General features: G+C 48.8%; 3 protein-coding genes across 6 annotated transcripts in view; 2 read left to right on the top strand and 1 right to left on the bottom strand.

Moving 5' to 3' along the window:
• The window catches only part of LOC146009822 (uncharacterized), a 21,160-nt gene extending 14,045 nt beyond the window's left edge, over positions 1-7,115 (bottom strand). Inside the window, exons 1-2 of one of the 2 annotated variants that reach the window (XM_083150333.1) lie at positions 6,624-7,115; positions 4,813-4,891 (exon numbers count right to left, since the gene is read on the bottom strand). In XM_083150333.1, coding sequence (XP_083006459.1) covers positions 4,813-4,846 — 34 coding nt within the window. In that variant the 5' untranslated portion in view covers positions 4,847-4,891; positions 6,624-7,115. Of the gene's footprint in view, positions 1-4,812; positions 4,892-6,254 lie in introns of both variants that reach the window. The other variant, XM_083150331.1, reaches the window with a different exon arrangement.
• LOC146009841 (uncharacterized) lies at positions 6,930-23,029 on the top strand. Of its 3 annotated transcripts, none has more exons than XM_083150377.1 (5): positions 6,930-7,200; positions 9,028-9,173; positions 9,958-10,149; positions 10,981-11,071; positions 21,669-23,029. In XM_083150377.1, the coding sequence occupies exons 2-5, from the start codon at positions 9,096-9,098 to the stop codon at positions 22,613-22,615; spliced, it is 1,308 nt and encodes a 435-aa protein (XP_083006503.1). In that variant the 5' UTR covers positions 6,930-7,200; positions 9,028-9,095; the 3' UTR covers positions 22,616-23,029. The 3 variants fall into 3 exon arrangements, with proteins under 3 accessions (XP_083006503.1, XP_083006501.1, XP_083006502.1); XM_083150375.1 differs by having other exon boundaries at positions 6,933-7,200; positions 21,666-23,029; XM_083150376.1 differs by lacking the exon at positions 6,930-7,200 and adding an exon at positions 8,601-8,676 and having other exon boundaries at positions 21,666-23,029.
• The window catches only part of LOC146009803 (uncharacterized), a 131,673-nt gene continuing 130,830 nt past the window's right edge, over positions 22,397-23,239 (top strand). Inside the window, exon 1 of the mRNA XM_083150277.1 lies at positions 22,397-22,523. Within this exon, the coding sequence (XP_083006403.1) occupies positions 22,474-22,523 (50 nt within the window). The 5' untranslated portion in view covers positions 22,397-22,473. The remainder of the gene's footprint in view (positions 22,524-23,239) is intronic.

A 23,239-nucleotide genomic window follows, 5' to 3' on the forward strand; every position in this document is an offset into this window, starting at 1 on the left:
CTCTGGGGTATTCCTGTTACTGGGCCCATCTGTAGGAGACACACAGTGACTGAGGACATGGTATATATGTGATTATCCTGGGAATACAGAGGACGGGGACATCTCTCTGGGGTATTCCTGTTACTGGCCCCATCTGTGGGAGACACGCAGTGACTGAGGACATTGTATATATGTGATTATCCTGGGAATACAGAGGACGGGGACATCTCTCTGGGGTATTCCTGTTACTGGGCCCATCTGTAGGAGACACACAGTGACTGAGGACATGGTATATATGTGATTATCCTGGGAATACAGAGGACGGGGACATCTCTCTGGGGTATTCCTGTTACTGGGCCATCTGTAGGAGACACGCAGTGACTGAGGACATGGTATATATGTGATTATCCTGGGAATACAGAGGACGGGGACATCTCTCTGGGGTATCTCTGTTACTGTGCCCATCTGTAGGAGACACACAGTGACTGAGTACATTGTATATATGTGATTATCCTGGGAATACAGAGGACGGGGACACCTCTCTGGGGTATTCCTGTTACTGGCCCCATCTGTAGGAGATACGCAGTGACTGACGACATGGTATATATGTGATTATCCTGGGAATACAGAGGACGGGGACATCTCTCTGGGGTATTCCTGTTACTGGGCCCATCTGTAGGAGACACGCAGTGACTGAGGACATTGTATATATGTGATTATCCTGGGAATACAGAGGACGGGGACATCTCTCTGGGGTATTCCTGTTACTGGCCCATCTGTAGGAGACACGCAGTGACTGAGGACATTGTATATATGTGATTATCCTGGGAATACAGAGGACGGGGACATCTCTCTGGGGTATTCCTGTTACTGGCCCATCTGTAGGAGACACACAGTGACTGAGGACATTGTATATATGTGATTATCCTGGGAATACAGAGGACGGGGACATCTCTCTGGGGTATTCCTGTTACTGGGCCCATCTGTAGGAGACACACAGTGACTGAGGACATTGTATATATGTGATTATCCTGGGAATACAGAGGACGGGGACATCTCTCTGGGGTATTCCTGTTACTGGCCCATCTGTAGGAGACACACAGTGACTGAGGACATTGTATATATGTGATTATCCTGGGAATACAGAGGACGGGGACATCTCTCTGGGGTATTCCTGTTACTGGGCCCATCTGTAGGAGACACACAGTGACTGAGGACATGGTATATATGTGATTATCCTGGGAATACAGAGGACGGGGACATCTCTCTGGGGTATTCCTGTTACTGGCCCCATCTGTGGGAGACACGCAGTGACTGAGGACATTGTATATATGTGATTATCCTGGGAATACAGAGGACGGGGACATCTCTCTGGGGTATTCCTGTTACTGGGCCCATCTGTAGGAGACACACAGTGACTGAGGACATGGTATATATGTGATTATCCTGGGAATACAGAGGACGGGGACATCTCTCTGGGGTATTCCTGTTACTGGGCCCATCTGTAGGAGACACGCAGTGACTGAGGACATTGTATATATGTGATTATCCTGGGAATACAGAGGACGGGGACATCTCTCTGGGGTATTCCTGTTACTGGCCCATCTGTAGGAGACACACAGTGACTGAGGACATTGTATATATGTGATTATCCTGGGAATACAGAGGACGGGGACATCTCTCTGGGGTATTCCTGTTACTGGGCCCATCTGTAGGAGACACACAGTGACTGAGGACATTGTATATATGTGATTATCCTGGGAATACAGAGGACGGGGACATCTCTCTGGGGTATTCCTGTTACTGGGCCCATCTGTAGGAGACACACAGTGACTGAGGACATGGTATATATGTGATTATCCTGGGAATACAGAGGACGGGGACATCTCTCTGGGGTATTCCTGTTACTGGCCCCATCTGTAGGAGACACGCAGTGACTGAGGACATTGTATATATGTGATTATCCTGGGAATACAGAGGACGGGGACATCTCTCTGGGGTATTCCTGTTACTGGGCCCATCTGTAGGAGACACGCAGTGACTGAGGACATGGTATATATGTGATTATCCTGGGAATACAGAGGACGGGGACATCTCTCTGGGGTATTCCTGTTACTGGGCCCATCTGTAGGAGACACGCAGTGACTGAGGACATTGTATATATGTGATTATCCTGGGAATACAGAGGACGGGGATATCTCTCTGGGGTATTCCTGTTACTGGGCCCATCTGTAGGACACACGCAGTGACTGAGTACATTGTATATATGTGATTATCCTGGGAATACAGAGGACGGGGACATCTCTCTGGGGTATTCCTGTTACTGGGCCCATCTGTAGGAGACACGCAGTGACTGAGTACATGGTATATATGTGATTATCCTGGGAATACAGAGGACGGGGACATCTCTCTGGGGTATTCCTGTTACTGGGCCCATCTGTAGGAGACACACAGTGACTGAGGACATGGTATATATGTGATTATCCTGGGAATACAGAGGACGGGGACATCTCTCTGGGGTATCTCTGTTACTGGGCCCATCTGTAGGAGACACACAGTGACTGAGGACATTGTATATATGTGATTATCCTGGGAATACAGATGACGGGGACATCTCTCTGGGGTATCTCTGTTACTGGGTCCATCTGTAGGAGACACACAGTGACTGAGGACATGGTATATATGTGATTATCCTGGGAATACAGGGGACGGGGACATCTCTCTGGGGTATTCCTGTTACTGGGCCCATCTGTAGGAGACACACAGTGACTGAGGACACGGTATATATGTGATTATCCTGGGAATACAGAGGACGAGGACATCTCTCTGGTGTATTCCTGTTACTGGGCCCATCTGTAGGAGACACACAGTGACTGAGGACACTGTATATATGTGATTATCCTGGGAATACAGAGGACGGGGACATCTCTCTGGGGTATTCCTGTTACTGGCCCATCTGTAGGAGACACACAGTGACTGAGGACATTGTATATATGTGATTATCCTGGGAATACAGAGGACGGGGACATCTCTCTGGGGTATTCCTGTTACTGGGCCCATCTGTAGGAGACACGCAGTGACTGAGGACATGGTATATATGTGATTATCCTGGGAATACAGAGGACGGGGACATCTCTCTGGGGTATTCCTGTTACTGGCTCCATCTGTGGGAGACACGCAGTGACTGAGGACATTGTATATATGTGATTATCCTGGGAATACAGAGGACGGGGACATCTCTCTGGGGTATTCCTGTTACTGGGCCCATCTGTAGGAGACACGCAGTGACTGAGGACATGGTATATATGTGATTATCCTGGGAATACAGAGGACGGGGACATCTCTCTGGGGTATTCCTGTTACTGGGCCCATCTGTAGGAGACACGCAGTGACTGAGGACATTGTATATATGTGATTATCCTGGGAATACAGAGGACGGGGACATCTCTCTGGGGTATTCCTGTTACTGGCCCATCTGTAGGAGACACACAGTGACTGAGGACATTGTATATATGTGATTATCCTGGGAATACAGAGGACGGGGACATCTCTCTGGGGTATTCCTGTTACTGGGCCCATCTGTAGGAGACACGCAGTGACTGAGGACATTGTATATATGTGATTATCCTGGGAATACAGAGGACGGGGACATCTCTCTGGGGTATTCCTGTTACTGGGCCCATCTGTAGGAGACACGCAGTGACTGAGGACATGGTATATATGTGATTATCCTGGGAATACAGAGGACGGGGACATCTCTCTGGGGTATTCCTGTTACTGGGCCCATCTGTAGGAGACACACAGTGACTGAGTACATTGTATATATGTGATTATCCTGGGAATACAGAGGACGGGGACATCTCTCTGGGGTATTCCTGTTACTGGGCCCATCTGTAGGAGACACACAGTGACTGAGGACATTGTATATATGTGATTATCCTGGGAATACAGAGGACGGGGACATCTCTCTGGGGTATTCCTGTTACTGGGCCCATCTGTAGGAGACACACAGTGACTGAGGACATGGTATATATGTGATTATCCTGGGAATACAGAGGACGGGGACATCTCTCTGGGGTATTCCTGTTACTGGCCATATCTGTAGGAGACACACAGTGACTGAGGACATTGTATATATGTGATTATCCTGGGAATACAGAGGACGGGGACATCTCTCTGGGGTATTCCTGTTACTGGGCCCATCTGTAGGAGACACACAGTGAATGAGGACATGGTATATATGTGATTATCCTGGGAATACAGAGGACGGGGACATCTGGTATTCCTGTTACTGGGCCCATCTGTAGGAGACACGCAGTGACTGAGGACATGGTATATATGTGATTATCCTGGGAATACAGAGGACGGGGACATCTCTATGGGGTATTCCTGTTACTGGCCCATCTGTAGGAGACACGCAGTGACTGAGGACACGGTATATATGTGATTATCCCGGGAATACAGAGGACGGGGACATCTCTCTGGGGTATTCCTGTTACTGGGCCCATCTGTAGGAGACACACAGTGACTGAGGACATGGTATATATATGTGATTATCCTGGGAATACAGAGGACGGGGACATCTCTCTGGGGTATTCCTGTTACTGGGCCCATCTGTAGGAGACACGCAGTGACTGAGGACATTGTATATATGTGATTATCCTGGGAATACAGAGGACGGGGACATCTCTCTGGGGTATTCCTGTTACTGGGCCCATCTGTAGGAGACACACAGTAACTGAGTACATTGTATATATGTGATTATCAGATGCTGGGAGTATATAGGGGACCCCCATACCTGCTCTCCCCTGTACAATAAATGTCTCCTCTTACCCAGTGATGTGAGGGGCCGGTGATTCTCCATCATCACGTCCTTGTACAGACCCCTGTGTTCCTCTATATACTCCCCCTCCTGCATGGACAGATAGTACCAGATTACACAACTTGGAACACTGTGCGTTATACAGATTTACAAGTGCCACGTATCACAGTCTGCCACAAGATGTTTCCTCTGTATATCAGGCACCACAGGCTGCTCCCCCTGTATAATATGAGGCACCGCAGGCCGCTCCTCTTGTATAATATGAGACACCTCAGGCTGCTCCTCCTGTATAATATCAGGCACCACAGGCCGCTCCCCTTGTATAATATCAGGCACCACAGGCCGCTCCCCCTGTATAATATAAGGCACCGCAGGCCGCTCCCCCTGTATAATATAAGGCACTGCAGGCCGCTCCCCCTGTATAATATAAGGCACTGCAGGCCGCTCCCCCTGTATAATATAAGGCACCGCAGGCCGCTCCCCCTGTACAATATCAGGCACCACAGGCTGCTCCCCCTGTATAATATCAGGCACCACTGGCTGCTCTCCCTGTATAATATCAGGCACCGCTGGCTGCTCTCCCTGTATAATATCAGGCACCGCTGGCTGCTCTCCCTGTATAATATCAGGCACCGCTGGCTGCTCTCCCTGTATAATATCAGGCACCGCAGGCTGCTCCCCCTGTATAATATCAGGCACCGCAGGCTGCTCCCCCTGTATAATATCAGGCACCGCAGGCTGCTCCCCCTGTATAATATCAGGCACCGCAGGCTGCTCCTCCTGTATAATATCAGGCACCACAGGCTGCTCCCCCTGTATAATATCAGGCACCGCAGGCTGCTCCTCCTGTATAATATCAGGCACCACAGGCTGCTCCCCCTGTATATCAGGCACCGCAGGCTGCCCCCTGTACAATATCAGGCACTGCAGGCTGCTCCCCCTGTATAAAGGCACCACTGGCTGCTCCCCCTGTATAATATCAGGCACTACAGGCTGCTACCCCTGTATAATATCAGGCACCACTGGCTGCTCCCCCTGTATAATATCAGGCACTACAGGCTGCTCCCCCTGTATAATATCAGGCACTACAGGCTGCTCCCCCTGTATATCAGGCACCGCAGGCTGCCACCCTGTACAATATCAGGCACTGCAGGCTGCTCCTCCTGTATAAAGGCACCACTGGCTGCTCCCCCTGTATAATATTAGGCACTACAGGCTGCTCCCCCTGGATAATATCAGGCACCACTGGCTGCTCCCCCTGTATATCAGGCACCACAGGCTGCTCCCCCTGTATATCAGGCACCGCAGGCTGCTCCCCCTGTATATCAGGCACCGCAGGCTGCTCCCCCTGTATATCAGGCACCACAGGCTGCTCCCCCTGTATATCAGGCACTGCAGGCTGCTCCCCCTGTATAATATCAGGCACCACAAGCTGCTCCTCCTGTATAATTACCTTCTCTTTCCAGACACAACACTGTGAATGATTGGGCGGAAGATGACAGACACGGAAAGGGCGAGAGCTTTTGGAACGCACAGTGCGGAAGTCGGGTGGACCGCACAGTGCCGGAAGCGGCTTTAGGTGGAGGACTGGCGGTCAGTACGTACATAGAGATGCGGGGACGGATATAACAGGGTGCAGGCAGCGGGTGCGGGGTTGGAGGGGGCTATTAGTGAAGTTTTACTCCTGAATATTCAGAGTATTCCACCAAAGTCTATGGAATTTACCATCTTCCTGACCATAGAGTCTCCAGTCCTCCAATAGTCCTCATTCCCTCAGTGTTATACCTATAGTGGGTGTATAGGTAGAAATGTGTCCGCATACCCTATTGGGTCCACAATGCTCTGCCTCTGGACCTCCCCCATATACAGCTGTACCTATGTCTGTCTCTATAGATGGGGAGCAGCAGTGATCTCACACAGGGCAACAGGGTCGTAGGCTCAGTCCAGCGCCCTCCTCTCTATGGTTACTGTCCCACGTCACAAAAACTTCCTGTATGCCGGACTCCTCTCTATGGTTACTGCACCACGTGACAAAAACTTCCTGTATGCCGGACTCCTCTCTATGGTTACTGTCCCACGTCACAAAAACTTCCTGTATGCCGGACTCCTCTCTATGGTTACTGTCCCACGTCACAAAAACTTCCTGTATGCCGGACTCCTCTCTATGGTTACTGCACCACGTGACAAAAACTTCCTGTATGCCGGACTCCTCTCTATGGTTACTGCACCACGTGACCGGTACTTTAATTTTTCCGATCTGGGCTCCTATCTATGGTTACACCGCTCACGTGACCGTCACTTCCTGTATGCCAAACCTCGTTCCCAGCTGCGCGCCCTCTGACCTCTCTTACGCTCCTCCCCCTGGAGATTGCTGCCAGTGACCGGGCTCCTCTGCTCCGGTAAGTTCTGTCCTTCATCTGCCTGGTGCTGGGGGAGGGAGGGGCCTGGTACTGTGTAGGGCGTGGACTCGTAATGGGAAAGGGAGGGGCCTGGTACTAAGAGGATGACTGGTACTGGGAGGGGGGATCTGACCGGTACTGGGGGATGGGGTGTGACTGAGTGGGCGGGGCCTTGTACCGGGAGAGCGGGGAGGGGGGGTGACTGGTATTGGGGGAGGGTAACTGGTACTGGGGGAGGGAGGAACCTGGTACACGGAGAGGGGGTGGGGAGGTGACTGGTACTCGGAGAGGCAGGGGCCTGATACTGGGAGAAGGCGGGGCCTGGTACTGGGAGAGGGAGGGGCCTGGTACTGGGAGAGTGAGGGGCCTGGTACTGGGAGAGGTCTGGTAATGGGAGGTACTGGGAGGGGCCTTATACTGGGAGAGGTGGGAATGGTATTGGGAAGGGTTAATGGTATTGGGAGAGAGCGTGGCCTGGTACTGGGAGAGGAATGGGTGATTGCTATTGGGAGAGGGGGGTGTGACTTGTAATGGGACAGGGAAGGTGACTGGTACTGGGAGAGGGTGTGTGTGACTGGTACAGGGAGAGGGTGGAAGGTGACTGGTACTGGGAGAGGGTGTGACTTGTAATGGGACAGGGAAGGTGACTGGTACTGGGAGAGGGTGTGTGTGACTGGTACAGGGAGAGGGTGGGAGGTGACTGGTACTGGGAGAGGGTGTGACTTGTAATGGGACAGGGAAGGTGACTGGTACTGGGAGAGGGTGTGTGTGACTGGTACAGGGAGAGGGTGGGAGGTGACTGGTACTGGGAGAGGGGGGTGACTGGTACTGGGAGAGGGTGGGAGGTGACTGGGACAGGGTGTGTGTGACAGGTACAGGTAGAGGGTGGGAGGTGACTGGTACTGGGAGAGGGCGGGGTGAATAGTAATGGGAGAGGGGGCTGTGACTGGTACTGGGACAGGGTGTGTGTGTGACAGGTACAGGGAGAGGGTGGGAGGTGACTGGTACTGGGAGGGGGGGGTGACTGGTACTGGGAGAGGGGGGGGTGACTGGTACTGGGAGAAGGCGGGGTGACTGGTACTGGGAGAGTGGGAGGTACCTGGTACTGGGAGAGGGGGTGTGTGACTGGTACTGGGAGAAGGGGGAAGTGACTGGGACAGGGAGGGACCTGGTACGTGGAGAGGGGGGGGTGACTGGTACTGGGAGAAGGGGTGTGTGACTGGGAGAGGGGGGAGGTGACTGGGACAGGGAGGGACCTGGTACGTGGAGAGGGGGGGGGGTGACTGGTACTGGGAGAGGGTATGTGACTGGTACTGGGAGAGGGCGGGGTGACTCGAACTGGGAGGGGGGGGGGGTTGACTGGTACTGGAAGAGTGGGGTGTGACTGGTACTGGTAGAGGGGGGGGGGGTAGTAGTAGTAGTACGTTTATTTATAAGGCGCCACAAAGTGTCCGTACATAGCAAACAAATGACAAGGTAACGTACAGGGTGTGTTGAAAAATACAGTATAAATAGGGGTATAGCTGGTAGAACTAAAATCAGCATCAGTTCAGAAGTAGGTGTGGAAATTGTCGAGGAGACTGAAGATGAAGTAGAGGAAGGGAAGAACAGGACAGGGTGACTAGTACTGGGAGAGGAGGAGAGGTGACTGGTACTGGGACAGGGAGGGACCTGGTACTCGGAGGGGGGGGGGTGACTGGTACTGGAAGAGTGGGGTGTGACTGGTACAGGGGGGGTGTAACTGGTATTGGGAGAGTGGGAGGTGACTGGTACTGGGAGAGGGTGTGCTTTTTTGATGATGCAAATAAGAATTCTGTTTATTCCCAGACTACAGTGCAGTGAGGACCGAGAGCCTTTTATACTGGGAATACTGTATTATCCCTGATTCCCTGAGGATGGACAAGGAGCAGAGTCAGATGTCTGAGAGGATACTAAGTCTCACCCTGGAGATCATCTACCTGCTGACCGGGGAGGTGACAGTGACATCACTTATATCTATAGTAATAATACAGGGACGTGACCGGGGAGGTGACAGTGACATCACTTATAGCTATAGTAATAATACAGGGACGTGACCGGGGAGGTGACAGTGACATCACTTATATCTATAGTAATAATACAGGGTGGTGACAGTGACATCACTTACATCTATAGTAATAATACAGGGACGTGACCGGGGAGGTGACAGTGACATCACTTATATCTATAGTAATAATACAGGGACGTGACCGGGGAGGTGACAGTGACATCACTTATATCTATAGTAATAATACAGGGTGGTGACAGTGACATCACTTACATCTATAGTAATAATACAGGGACGTGACCGGGGAGGTGACAGTGACATCACTTATATCTATAGTAATAATACAGGGACGTGACCGGGGATGTGACAGTGACATCACTTATATCTATAGTAATAATACAAGGACGTGACCGGGGAGGTGACAGTGACATCACTTATATCTATAGTAATAATACAGGGACGTGACCGGGGAGGTGACAGTGACATCACTTATATCTATAGTAATAATACAGGGAGGTGACATCACTTATATCTATAGTAATAATACAGGGATGTGACTGGGGAGGTGACAGTGACATCACTTATATCTATAGTAATTATACAGGGACGTGACCGGGGAGGTGACAGTGACATCACTTATATCTATAGTAATAATACAGGGACGTGACCGGGGAGGTGAGGGGGATCTGGGATTGTATATAATGATATTTGATATCTCCCCCAATACACAGGATTACACAATAGTAAAGAAGACATCCGGTGCGTGTGAGACACCCAGCAGCCGTCCCCGTGTGTCAGGAGGACTGAGCAGGACCCAGAGCCCCATCACGGTGCCTCCACCTCACTCACTGATACATGAGAGGCACAATGACCAGAAGATCCTGGAACTCACCAACAAGATCATTCAGCTGCTGACTGGAGAGGTGACTGCTGGGAATGGGACGTTATACAGTAACACTGGGGATGTGACTGGAGAGGTGACTGCTGGGAATGGGGCGTTATACCGTAACACCGGGGGATGTGACCGAAGAGGTGACTGCTGGAAATGGGACCTTATATACTAACACCGGGGGATGTGACCGGAGAGGTGACTGCTGGGAATGGGACGTTATACAGTAACACCGGAGGATGTGACCGGAGAGGTGACTGCTGGGAATGGGGCGTTATACAGTAACACCGGGGGATGTGACCGGAGAGGTGACTGTTGGGAATGGGACATTTATTTATTTATTTATTAACAGTTTCTTATATAGCGCACACAGATTCCGCAGCGCTGTACAGAGCATAGTTATAATCAAAAACACATAACAAATTACATTACAAGACAGTTTAGGACAAGTACATGGTTAATATAGATAGTTGCATCAGGGGACAGGACACTGAAGCAATCATCAGGGTGGCAGTGGTTTATATATTCTAAGAAAGGCACATGAGGAGAGACGGCCCTGCCCGTGAGAGCTTACATTCTAAAAGGGGAGGGTTAGACAGACAGGGGTGACACAGAAGGGAAAGAAGTGAGCATAAACAGTAGGTTAGGATGAGAGATGGTCATTATACAGTAACACCGGGGATGTGATCAGAGAGGTGACTGCTGGGAATGGGACGTTATACAGTAACTCCGGGGGATGTGACCGAAGAGGTGACTGCTGGAAATGGGACCTTATATAGTAACACCAGGGGATGTGACCGGAGAGGTGTTTTTTCTGCTTTGTTTGTCATATATTTACAAAAAAATTATTTACTGAATTAATTAGGATGAAGATCTGAGTAATATTAGTTGTATAGAAGATGTTACGGGTAATCAGCATTGTAAGGAGGAGGAAATCCCTACAGATATCAGACCAGGTGAGTAGTCAACTATTTATACAGAACAGTCACTACAGCAATCACTGTAATGTATCTGTCCAGTGGGGAAGTCACTCCCCGCACTCTCTGGAGTATCTCATACATCAGGAGCCATCAGCCCCTATTATACTCCTGCTCTCCCCTCACATCATGTCACTGTGTGTTACCAGCCCAGAGATCTGACCAGTCTCCTCCCCACACGCTCTGGTGTATCTCATACATCAGGAGCCATCACCCCTATTATACTCCTGCTCTCCCCCTCACATCATGTCACTGTGTGTTACCAGCCCAGAGATCTGACCAGTCTCCTTCCCACACTCTCTGGTGTATCTCATACATCAGGAGCCATCAGCCCCTATTATACTCCTGCTCTCCCCTCACATAATGTCACTGTGTGTTACCAGCCCAGAGATCTGACCAGTCTCCTCCCCGCACTCTCTGGTGTATCTCATACATCAGCAGCCATCAGCCCCTATTAGCCCCTATTATACTCCTGCTCTCCCCCTCACATCATGTCACTGTGTGTTACCAGCCCAGAGATCTGACCAGTCTCCTCCCCGCACTCTCTGGTGTATCTCATACATCAGGAGCCATCAGCCCCTATTATACTCCTGCTCTCCCCCTCACATCATGTCACTGTGTGTTACCAGTCCAGAGATCTGACCAGTCTCCTCCCCGCACTCTCTGGTGTATCTCATACATCAGGAGTCATCAGCCCCTATTATACTCCTGCTCTCCCCCTCACATCATGTCACTGTGTGTTACCAGCCCAGAGATCTGACCAGTCTCCTCCCCGCACTCTCTGGTGTATCTCATACATCAGGAGCCATCAGCCCCTATTATACTCCTGCTCTCCCCCTCACATCATGTCACTGTGTGTTACCAGCCCAGAGATCTGACCAGTCTCCTCCCCGCACTCTCTGGTGTATCTCATACATCAGGAGCCATCAGCCCCTAGTATACTCCTGCTCTCCCCCTCACATCATGTCACTGTGTGTTACCAGCCCAGAGATCTGACCAGTCTCCTCCCCGCACTCTCTGGTGTATCTCATACATCAGCAGCCATCAGCCCCTATTATACGCCTGCTCTCCACGTCACATCATGTCACTGTGTGTTACCAGCCCAGAGATCTGACCAGTCTCCTCCCCGCACTCTCTGGTGTATCTCATACATCAGCAGCCATCAGCCCCTATTATACTCCTGCTCTCCCCGTCACATCATGTCACTGTGTGTTACCAGCCCAGAGATCTGACCAGTCTCCTCCCCGCACTCTCTGGTGTATCTCATACATAAGCAGCCATCAGCCCCTATTATACTCCTGCTCTCCCCCTCACATCATGTCACTGTGTGTTACCAGCCCAGAGATCTGACCAGTCTCCTCCCCGCACTCTCTGGTGTATCTCATACATCAGGAGCCATCAGCCCCTATTATACTCCTGCTCTCCCCCTCACATCATGTCACTGTGTGTTACCAGTCCAGAGATCTGACCAGTCTCCTCCCTGCACTCTCTGGTGTATCTCAAACATCTGGAGCCATCAGCCCCTATTATACTCCTGCTCTCCCCCTCACATCATGTCACTGTGTGTTACCAGTCCAGAGATCTGACCAGTCTCCTCCCTGCACTCTCTGGTGTATCTCATACATCAGGAGCCATCAGCCCCTATTATACTCCTGCTCTCCCCTCACATCATGTCACTGTGTGTAACCAGCCCAGAGATCTGACCAGTCTCCTCCCTGCACTCTCTGGTGTATCTCATACATCAGGATCCATCAGCCCCTATTATACTCCTGCTCTCCCCCTCACATCATGTCACTGTGTGTTACCAGCCCAGAGATCTAACCAGTCTCCTCCCCGCACTCTCTGGTGTATCTCATACATCAGCAGCCATCAGCCCCTATTATACTCCTGCTCTCCCCTCACATCATGTCACTGTGTGTTACCTGCCCAGAGATCTGACCAGTCTCCTCCCCGCACTCTCTGGTGTATCTCATACATCAGGATCCATCAGCCCCTATTATACTCCTGCTCTCCCCTCACATCATGTCACTGTGTGTTACCAGCCCAGACATCAGACCAGTCTCCTCCCTGCACTCTCTGGAGTATCTCATACATCAGGAGCCATCAGCCCCTATTATACCCCTGCTCTCCCCTCACATCATGTCACTGTGTTACCAGCCCAGAGATCTGACCAGTCTCCTCCCCGCACTCTCTGGTGTATCTCATACATCAGCAGCCATCAGCCCCTATTATACTCCTGCTCTCCCCTCACATCATGTCACTGTGTGTTACCAGCCCAGAGATCTGACCAGTCTCCTCCCCACACTCTCTGGTGTATCTCATACATCAGGTGCCATCAGCCCCTATTATACTCCTGCTCTCCCCTCACATCATGTCACTGTGTGTTACCAGCCCAGAGATCTGACCAGTCTCCTCCCCGCACTCTCTGGTGTATCTCATACATCAGGTGCCATCAGCCCCTATTATACTCCTGCTCTCCCCCTCACATCATGTCACTGTGTGTTACCAGCCCAGAGATCTGACCAGTCTCCTCCCCGCACTCTCTGGTGTATCTCATACATCAGGAGCCATCAGCCCCTATTATACTCCTGCTCTCCCCCTCACATCATGTCACTGTGTGTTACCAGCCCAGAGATCTGACCAGTCTCCTCCCCGCACTCTCTGGTGTATCTCATACATCAGGAGCCATCAGCCCCTATTATACTCCTGCTCTCCCCCTCACATCATGTCACTGTGTGTTACCAGCCCAGAGATCTGACCAGTCTCCTCCCCGCACTCTCTGGTGTATCTCATACATCAGGAGCCATCAGCTCCTATTATACTCCTGCTCTCCCCTCACATCATGTCACTGTGTGTTACCAGCCCAGAGATCTGACCAGTCTACTCCCCGCACTCTCTGGTGTATCTCATACATCAGGAGCCATCAGCCCCTATTATACTCTTGCTCTCCCCCTCACTTCATGTCACTGTGTTACCAGCCCAGAGATCTGACCGGTCTCCTCCCCGCACTCTCTGGTGTATCTCATACATCAGGAGCCATCAGCCCCTATTATACTCCTGCTCTCCCCCTCACATCATGTCACTGTGTGTTACCAGCCCAGAGATCTGACCAGTCTCCTCCCCGCACTCTCTGGAGTATCTCATACATCAGGAGCCATCAGACCCTATTATACTCCTGCTCTCCCCCTCACATCATGTCACTGTGTGTTACCAGCCCAGAGATCTGACCAGTCTCCTCCCCGCACTCTCTGGTGTATCTCATACATCAGGAACCATCAGCCCCTATTATACTCCTGCTCTCCCTCTCACATCATGTCACTGTGTGTTACCAGCCCAGAGATCTGACCAGTCCCCTCCCCGCACTCTCTGGAGTATCTCATACATCAGGAGCCATCAGACCCTATTATACTCCTGCTCTCCCCCTCACATCATGTCACTGTGTGTTACCAGCCCAGAGATCTGACCAGTCTCCTCCCCGCACTCTCTGGTGTATATCATACATCAGGAGGTATCAGCCCCTATTATACTCCTGCTCTCCCTCTCACATCATGTCACTGTGTGTTACCAGCCCAGAGATCTGACCAGTCTCCTCCCCGCACTCTCTAATGTATCTCATACATCAGCAGCCATCAGACCCTATTATACTCCTGCTCTCCCCCTCACATCATGTCACTGTGTGGATCTGGGAAGAAACTAGGAAGAACAATCTCTTGGTTCAAATGAAAAGATGACACAACTTTTGGCAGGAAATTTGGATGTATTCGGAGCACCACCCTATCTGGGAATACAATCAAATATGGTTCCTCCATCCATTGTGCTTGAAGTTCACTGATTCTTCTAGCCGCAGTAACTGCCACCCTAAACACAACCTTCCAAGAAATATGATTCAATGAACTCTCTTCTATTGGTTCATTATAAAAAACCTTATTCGAGTCCCAGGGCGCTACCAATGATCTTAACGTTGGACGTATTCTTTTAATTGCTCCGAAAAATCTTCTTATCAGTTTGTCTTCTGCTAAACTCCTGTCTAGCAAAACACTTAGTGCTGAACCTTGGCTTTTATTTGTAGCTGCTGGTAACCCTTCATACAAGAATTGAAGAACTTCAGTGGTTGGTTCCGACTCAATATCTTTTATACAACCTGTACATGCCATAAATCTTCTCCATTCTCTGCAGTACGCTTGTGAAGACACTTCCTTTCTTGCTTTTAACAACATATCAACGACCTGTTCAGAGACTCCTTGCCGTCTTAACATCTGCCGCTCAATTTCCAAACCTTGAGGCACGATGCCTCCAGGTCTGGATCACAGACCGGCCCTTGGTGAAGAAGATCTAGTCGGTAACGTCCATGGCTTCTGAAGGAAGAACCTCCAGCACTACTACTTGATCCTTCCTGATCTTTTTTATCACTATGGCAATCATTGGAAAGGGTGGGAAGACATATCCCAGGGAGAACTGCCATTTTATCGAAAAGGCATCTATTGCCAGTGCTTGCTGATGATAATACCGCAAGTAAAAGTCTGGCACCTTCCTCTTGGTATAAATGGGGTTATTGTATTCTAGATTAAATGCAATTCACTAAAAAATAAAGGTCCCGGCGCTTTTCTGGAGAGAAATAAGAGGGGGGAAATCCTTTACATAACTTTTCCACCAGCTGCTGCATGCATCAAGGTGAGCTCACTGAGGGAAGATAGATACAGAAGTTGAGATGCTTCGCGCTGCTGGGTGAATCATTTGCTGAGTTAGTCTGCGGAATAAAAATAAAATTCGGACACACTGCTTGAATTTTATCAATTTTATAGCATAAAAAAAAGGTTATAGTACATATATTACACAATACACATAAGCACTTAAAAATTAATCTAAAATAAAACTCTATCCATGTAGAGAGATATTGAGAAGTATGGGGTCTCCAAATTTGTATTAGTGCACAAATAGCAGCATAGAATTAGCAGCAATACCTATGACAGTACCGTAAATGCTGGGAAAGTCCACACCTTTAAAGGGTTAGGAAGCCAAGAATTAATATGCCAATACGGTGACACAGGCCAATCTTTTAGCATGTAAGGATGACACGCAAAGCAGAGTTAGTTGGCAGAGTCTCATGCCGCGATAGGCAGTATTGGGAGTCTTTTGGCCCTTGCAGAGTGTAAATAGGGAGCGTTTAGTATGGTCAATTAGCTCACCTATATGTGCGGAATCCGGTCCTCATAGGCGGTGAGTTCCACAGCCCAACGGCTGTATGCGCCGTAGGAAGAGGCCGGTATTTGTAGGTATACTGTACAGGTCCGGAAGAGCAGCCCGCAAGCCGGACAGTTTGTGCTGGTCCGTGCTGCTGTTACAGTCAGGCCAATGCTCCGTTGTAGTTTGGGACACTGTTGATAGCGTAATCTGACCGAGTCGAGTAGGACAAACAGGAGACCCCACATGAAGTTAATGCTGACGTCAACGCGTTTCGTATCCACTGGTTCGCTCTCAGATCTATCTCCGGGACACCAAACGTATTCACAATCTCTCTGAAGAGGTCTGTATTCAGTTCCCACTCTCCTGGCAGTAACTCTTATCGACTCAGGTAATCTGCAATCCTGTTCTGTATTCCTGGTACATGAACCGCCGATATTGACTGCCGGTTCTTCTCTGCCCATATCATCATTTTCTATGTTACCAGGAACAACATTTGGTTCCACCTTGGTGGTTTATATGTGCAACCACTGTAGTATTGTCTGACATTACTCTGAGATGTCACTTGTATATCACTCTTTTGAGGGAAACCATTGCTCTATATACTATCTCCATTTCTCTCACATTGGAGGACATCAGACTTTCTTTCCAGGACCAGCTTCCCTGCACTGTTACTTCCCCGCCATGGGCTCTCCATCCGGAAAAGCTGGCATCCGTTGTAAGGATTAAGAATCTTGGCAGAACCAGTCTCGTCACCCTGGCATGAAGACCTTTTGAGCACCATTGTAGAGACCTTCTGGTCTTCCAGTCTAACTGTATCAATACTTGGTTGCCGTATCCTTTTCTTATAAAAGGTAGAAGTCGCCACTGTAGCATCCTTATATGCCATTGCGCCCAAGGAATTATTGGAATGGTTGATGCCATCATACCTAGTAAAGCCGAGGTCTAACGGGAACGTTTCTTCCTGAATATTTAGGCATCTCTCTGGCGACAATGCAATCGTAAATGTTTGAGTATTTATTATTACTCCCAGGAATTGAATCTTCTGAGTAGGTATTAACTGGCTCTTTTCTAAGTTTATTAACCAACCATGGGCCTGAAGGTAACTCGTGTCACCTTTATACTTGTTTGAACCTCTTCTGGCAAATCTCCGGCTATTAATAAATTGTCCATGTATGGCCAATTTGCACTTTCCTCTCTCTTAGTCCAGCAATCAGGGTAACCAGCACCTTTGTAAACACCCTGGGAGAGGTAATGAGTCCAAACGGCAGGCACGTGAACTGGTAGTGTAACCCCAACAGAAAAAACTCCGAAATGTCCTGTTCTTCTCCTATAGGGATGTGATAATACGCACCCTTTAGATGGACGCGAGGAACTCTGCCTTCTTCATTCCCGTCACAATCGATGACATTGTTTCCATTTGAAATTTCTTGGCTTTAATCAGTAAATTTAAGTATCTTAAGTCGAGAGTCGTTCTGTATGTGCGGGTACTCTTTTTTACCAGGAAGAGATTTGAATAAAACCCTGTTTTGTATTGAATTGCAGGCACCAGTTCTCCCGCACCTGACTGTATCAACTGTGGGATCTTTATCAACATGGCTTGTCTTTCTTCCTGTGTCTTCGGAACTCTTGATTCTATAAAATTGCTCCTGGGGTATTTCTGAAATTCTATTCTGTAACCTCTTATAATTCTGGTTACCCATGTGTCTTTTACCGATGTTTCCCAGATCTCTGCAAAGGACGAAAGACGAGCTCCAATAACCAGCTGATCGGCACAGTCATTGTCTTGTGCCTCTTCTGTTAGACTGCCGAAATGACTGGCGTGAGACACCCGTGTTACCTCTTCAGTAATAATGCCGGCCTGGTCTGTAGGTCTTGGCCTCTCTGTACTGGGCCTTGGAAGAATTGGGTACAGGAAATCGGTTCCTCCTATCTTGTGATAACCTCCCCTATTTTCCTCCAGAGATTCTTTGGATCATAGCATCCAATTTTTGACCGAATAGAAAGGAGCCCTCAAACGGTAAAGTGGTCAATCGGCACTCCAGGCTTTTAGCCACAAGGCCCTTCTCGCCGTTACTCCGGCAGCCATTGATCTGGCTGAGAATGTGACAGTATCCAGTGAGGCCTCCCATATATATTTGATGGCTTTCTGCATCATTTGAATATTTCTGAGCAGATATTGCTTAAAGGTTTTATCTTCGACATCGGTTTGCAACATCTTAGTGCTCGTGCCACTGATGCCAGCCACACCTGACTTTAACGATACCGTTGAAGATATATGCTACTTTTTTAGAGCACTTTGAAGCTTCCTATCGATAGGGTCCTTAAGCGCTGCCCCATCTACAAGGGGTATAGTCGCCCTTGACGTTAGCTCCGCATCTACCTTAGGAATTTCACACCAGCCCAGGAATTGTTCATCTCTGAAAGGATACATCTATTCAATTCTTGTTTTTTTAGCCATATTGATCCACTCCTGGGATATCACATCTTTCATCACTTTATGGACAGGAAAACCTCTCCCTTTCTTAGCCCGGTCCTCAAAATATCCGTCAGGTTCTTCTGAGACTTCCGCTTCCTTGTACTTCATAGCTTTATAGATAAAAGGTTAAATCCTTCTTCACCAGCCTCTTCGCTTGATCCCTCATCAAGCTCTTCCACCTCTTCAGAAGAATATCCTCCTTCATCTAGAAACCCAGCCGGGGCTCTAGACCTCTTAGCCCCCTGTATCTCTAGGAATTCCTCCTTAGACACAAAAGATCGCTTCCTCCAATCCATTGATTTGGTAAGCGTATCTGACTGCACAGTATTATCCCGCGGAACCTTTACGATCACACAAGCCATACAGGTAGCTGAGACATTCCTCTTCTTAGCACGCTTTTTCTTAGGTGAAGAAGGCAAACTAAAATACAAATATATATATATATATATATATATATATATATATATATATATATATATATATATATATATATATATATGAGAATAGGAGTGCGCCCAATATAGTTTCTCCACCACAGAAATTACACACTGTTAATCTGTTATTAATACATAGAATTTCAATTCAATAATAAAACTTTACATAAAATCGAATGATAGATCCAAAAAAGATGATCCGACACCAGAATGAAATTGTACAGATACGACCCTACGCGTTTCGGCCGTTAGGACTTCCTCAGGGGTGATCTGGATCTAATCTGTTCTATAAATAATAAGCTGGGATTCTCAGTGGAAGTTCATTTAGAAACAACATTGTAAACGGACTGATAGCAGCAGATTCTCTATCAGATATCAGTCAGACAAAGAGAGAAGGCTCCGCAGCAACCAGGAATCAAAGTCAATGTTGGACGAAGAAGTAGACACTCATTGATGAATATCACTTTAAACAGCCGGTTTAACGTCCAGGCAGACTTTCAATAGTACATTTCAGTGAGTCCGGAGCTGTGCGTATCCCCAGTCAGAATGCAGCATGGTTGCTATGGAGCCTTCTCGCTTTGTCTGACTGATATCTGATAGAGAATCTGCTGCTATCAGTCCGTTTACAATGTTGTTTTTAAATGTCCCAAATGCCGGAGCTCACCGCCGGACCATGGAACTCCAGGGCAGGTTAGGGAAACGAGCGGACAGGCGTCTGATGCTGGTAAGTGTCAGAGCCCAACCCCACGACACCCATATTGCAGCATCCTGTACTTGCAGAATCCATTCAGAGCTGCAGGACTCCAAACGGGCCCCACTCCCTTTGCCCTGGTACTAGTGGCAGGAATCTGAACAGGCCGCACTCCACTGTACCCTACTTCCCCCCCGGGGAGCCACCCCATAATATAGGTAAGCCCGTATAGGAAATATAAAGACACCACACCTATCTAGCTGACATGGAGATAGGAGAAAAAGACACACGAGGGGGAGAAGGGGAGTATTATACCCGAAGTGGGCGGTCCCTGGAAAACACATCCTGTCTGGACTAGAAGGAGGCGGGGTTATCCCAGTGTTATGGCTGCCATGGGGATCGTAGAAGAAATATAAATACTGTATGTCCTGTACACAATGAGTCGCTCCTGGCACGACGCTTAGCATGCTGTAGCCTTACCCGCTAGGCCAATGTGGACACTGTACCACAAGCCTGTCATCTCATTCACACCTGATGCGGGAACCCGGTAAATGGCGATCGGGGCTACACTCCGGGTTTGTCAGGATGTGCACAATATAATTGTATTAAAATCCTGTATTTAATGTAATGTGCACTGGGCTGCTTGTCAGGCGTACAGTATCTTACTGTACCTGTACATTGTATTCTGTAGTGCCGTATACATCCGCAGCTACTCAGCGCTGTACTGTAGCTTCCATTAGTGGAGCAATCGCCGCCCAGTGGTGAAGCCGTGTAATTACATGCTTTGCATCATCTTTCACCATAGTGCGCCTTAACGGGACGTTTCTCATATATCCGACAAGCACCCTAGGATGGCGATCCAACAGCAGCGATGGGCGTGGCTACATCTGTATATGCAGCATTACACTGGGCCTGCCGGTATATGTACAGTGTATTTCTGCACTTACATATCCCTGGTGGTCTAGGGGGATCTGGGGCTCATCAGAGCACTAGGGCCCTTATTCTGGTTGGTGCGGTCAGAGCCGCACACGGGGCTCCGACCGCACAAACCAAGGGCCGCCCACCAGACGGATCGCCACGGCCGTCCGTACACGGACGGCTGGCGATCCGCATTAAAATGGTGGAGGCTACGCCTCCACCATGGTGGGAGCTGCCCCCTGCATTCGATGGTCGTCGACCATCGAAGGCAGGCCCGCACGCCGCGGCAGCTCCCGCAAGCTAAGACCACACGGACAATCGTCCGTGTGGTAGCTTGTATGGGGGCTGAAAGCTGACATCCGGCGACGTCAGCTTTCCGCCCCCATGTCATGGTAATGAGGGCGTCATGCCCTCATTACCATGCATACGCCCCGCGTTTGCATGGGAACGCCCATGAAACGCGGGGCGTACACATAGGGAAATGAGGGCATGAAGCCTCTCACGCCCCTATACGCCCCCTTTGCGGCGGACGAAATACGTCTGCGGCGAAGGGGGCTGCACATGCGCAGATTGACCTCTGCGCATGTGCAGAGTCCAAACATCGGCGGTACGGCCGCACGCGGGCCGTACCGACCGAATCAGAATAAGGGCCTAGGACAGGTGTGATGGCTGTGACCTATCAGATGGATCTGGGTGTATATTACACCAATGTCTTATCTGTGCAGTGATATAGTCCTGTATACTTTATATATATGTATAAGTGTGATCAGTTGTAGTTGGGAAATGCAACAACTGAACCTCTTGATCTCACTAATTGTATAATGTGTTCCTGGTGGTAACAACACCCTATTGTCATACATGTATTTCCAGCAGATGGAGGCACCGGCAGGAAGACCTCGGAGGGAGATCTCATATTGTCCCCAGATGACATCACTCAGTATTATCCAGGAGACATCCCCATTCCTCTAAATATACATCAAGCACTTCACAGTTCTGATCTATCAGCTGATCCTGCTAATCATGGGGATTATTCTACAGCTAGTGCCGCTCACACAGGGGATTCAGTCTTCATTTGTTCTGATTGTGGAAGAAGTTTCTTAAATCAGTCAGCGTTTGTCAGACATCAGAGAACCCACAAAGGTGACAAGTCATTTGAATGTTTTCTGTGTGGGAAATGTTTTACACAGAAATCAAATCTTGTTACACATCAGCGAACCCACACAGGTGAGAAACCATTTCCATGCTCTTACTGTGGGAAACGTTTTACACAGAAATCGGATCTTGTTACACACGAGAGAGGTCACACAGGTGAAAAACCATTTTCTTGTTCTGACTGTGGGAAGTGTTTTACACAGAAATCAAATCTTGTTACACATCAGAGAACCCACACAGGTGAGAAACCATTTCCATGCTCGTTGTGTGGGAAACGTTTTACACAGAAATCCGATCTGGTTACGCATGAGAGAAGTCACACAGGCGAGAAACCTTTTTCATGTTCTCATTGTGGGAAATGTTTTACACAGAAATCAAATCTTGTTACACATCAGAGAAGTCACACAGGGGAAAAGCCATTTGCATGCTCTGTGTGTGAGAAACGTTTCGCACAGAAATCGGACCTGGTTACACACGAGAGAAGTCACACGGGCGAGAAACCATTCCCGTGCTCGGATTGTGGGAAATGTTTTGCACAGAAATCAAATCTTGTTACGCATCAGAGAACTCACACAGGTGAGAAACCATTTCCGTGTACTGTGTGCGGGAGACGTTTTACACAGAAAAACGATCTGGTTACACATCAGAGAAGTCACACAAGTGTCTGAGCTGTGTGAGGGAAATGCTTTACACTGACATCGGACCAGTATACGCATCAGAAAATTTATATAGGGGATGCATATCATAGAGTAAGTGTATGTAGAAAGATAATTATGCCAATTATAAAAATCATGATATAGTGTAAGTAAAATATATACGTCAGTTGGATAGTGTAGAAATTGCTCAAAGGAAAATGATGAAAAAGAAATGTTCAAATACCAAAACTTTAGATCTGATCCTGTAATATAAAGGGGACAATATATTGGTGGGTGATGTACGTAAGGAGGGTATAAAGGAGAAACAATGCGACTGAAGGGAAATGTGTTACTTCTAGCATTCATTCTAGAACCCAGCACTGTTCCCCTCTTCTACCTAGAGGTATCAAAAGGGTCAAGCCAATGAGGTGCAAGTTTATTTAATCAGTGAGTCGGCCACACTCCATAGCAGCACAAACTCGCGCTATTGAGTGAATTTTAGCTATAATATGTGGAAATGTTTTACTCAAAAATCAGTGCGCGAGTTTAGTGCAGTTGGTGTTAACTCACACCTCCACGTTTAATTGGATTAAAGTACCACTGCTTAGTGAGTAGTACTGAATCAGGTAAAAGTAAGGTGACCAGTGAGGCAGTGGG

The sequence above is a fragment of the Crinia signifera genome, chromosome 6 (assembly GCF_055691185.1).
Source record: "Crinia signifera chromosome 6, ASM5569118v1, whole genome shotgun sequence".
Lineage (NCBI taxonomy): Eukaryota > Metazoa > Chordata > Amphibia > Anura > Myobatrachidae > Crinia > Crinia signifera.

Excerpts from the sequence above, each read along its gene's own strand:
- LOC146009841 (XM_083150375.1), top strand. The coding sequence starts at position 9,096 with ATGGACAAGGAGCAGAGTCAGATGTCTGAGAGGATACTAAGTCTCACC. Across the intron at positions 9,174-9,957 it reads TCTACCTGCTGACCGGGGAG|GATTACACAATAGTAAAGAA; the intron begins GTGACAGTGACA and ends CCCAATACACAG. Across the intron at positions 10,150-10,980 it reads TTCAGCTGCTGACTGGAGAG|GATGAAGATCTGAGTAATAT; the intron begins GTGACTGCTGGG and ends TGAATTAATTAG.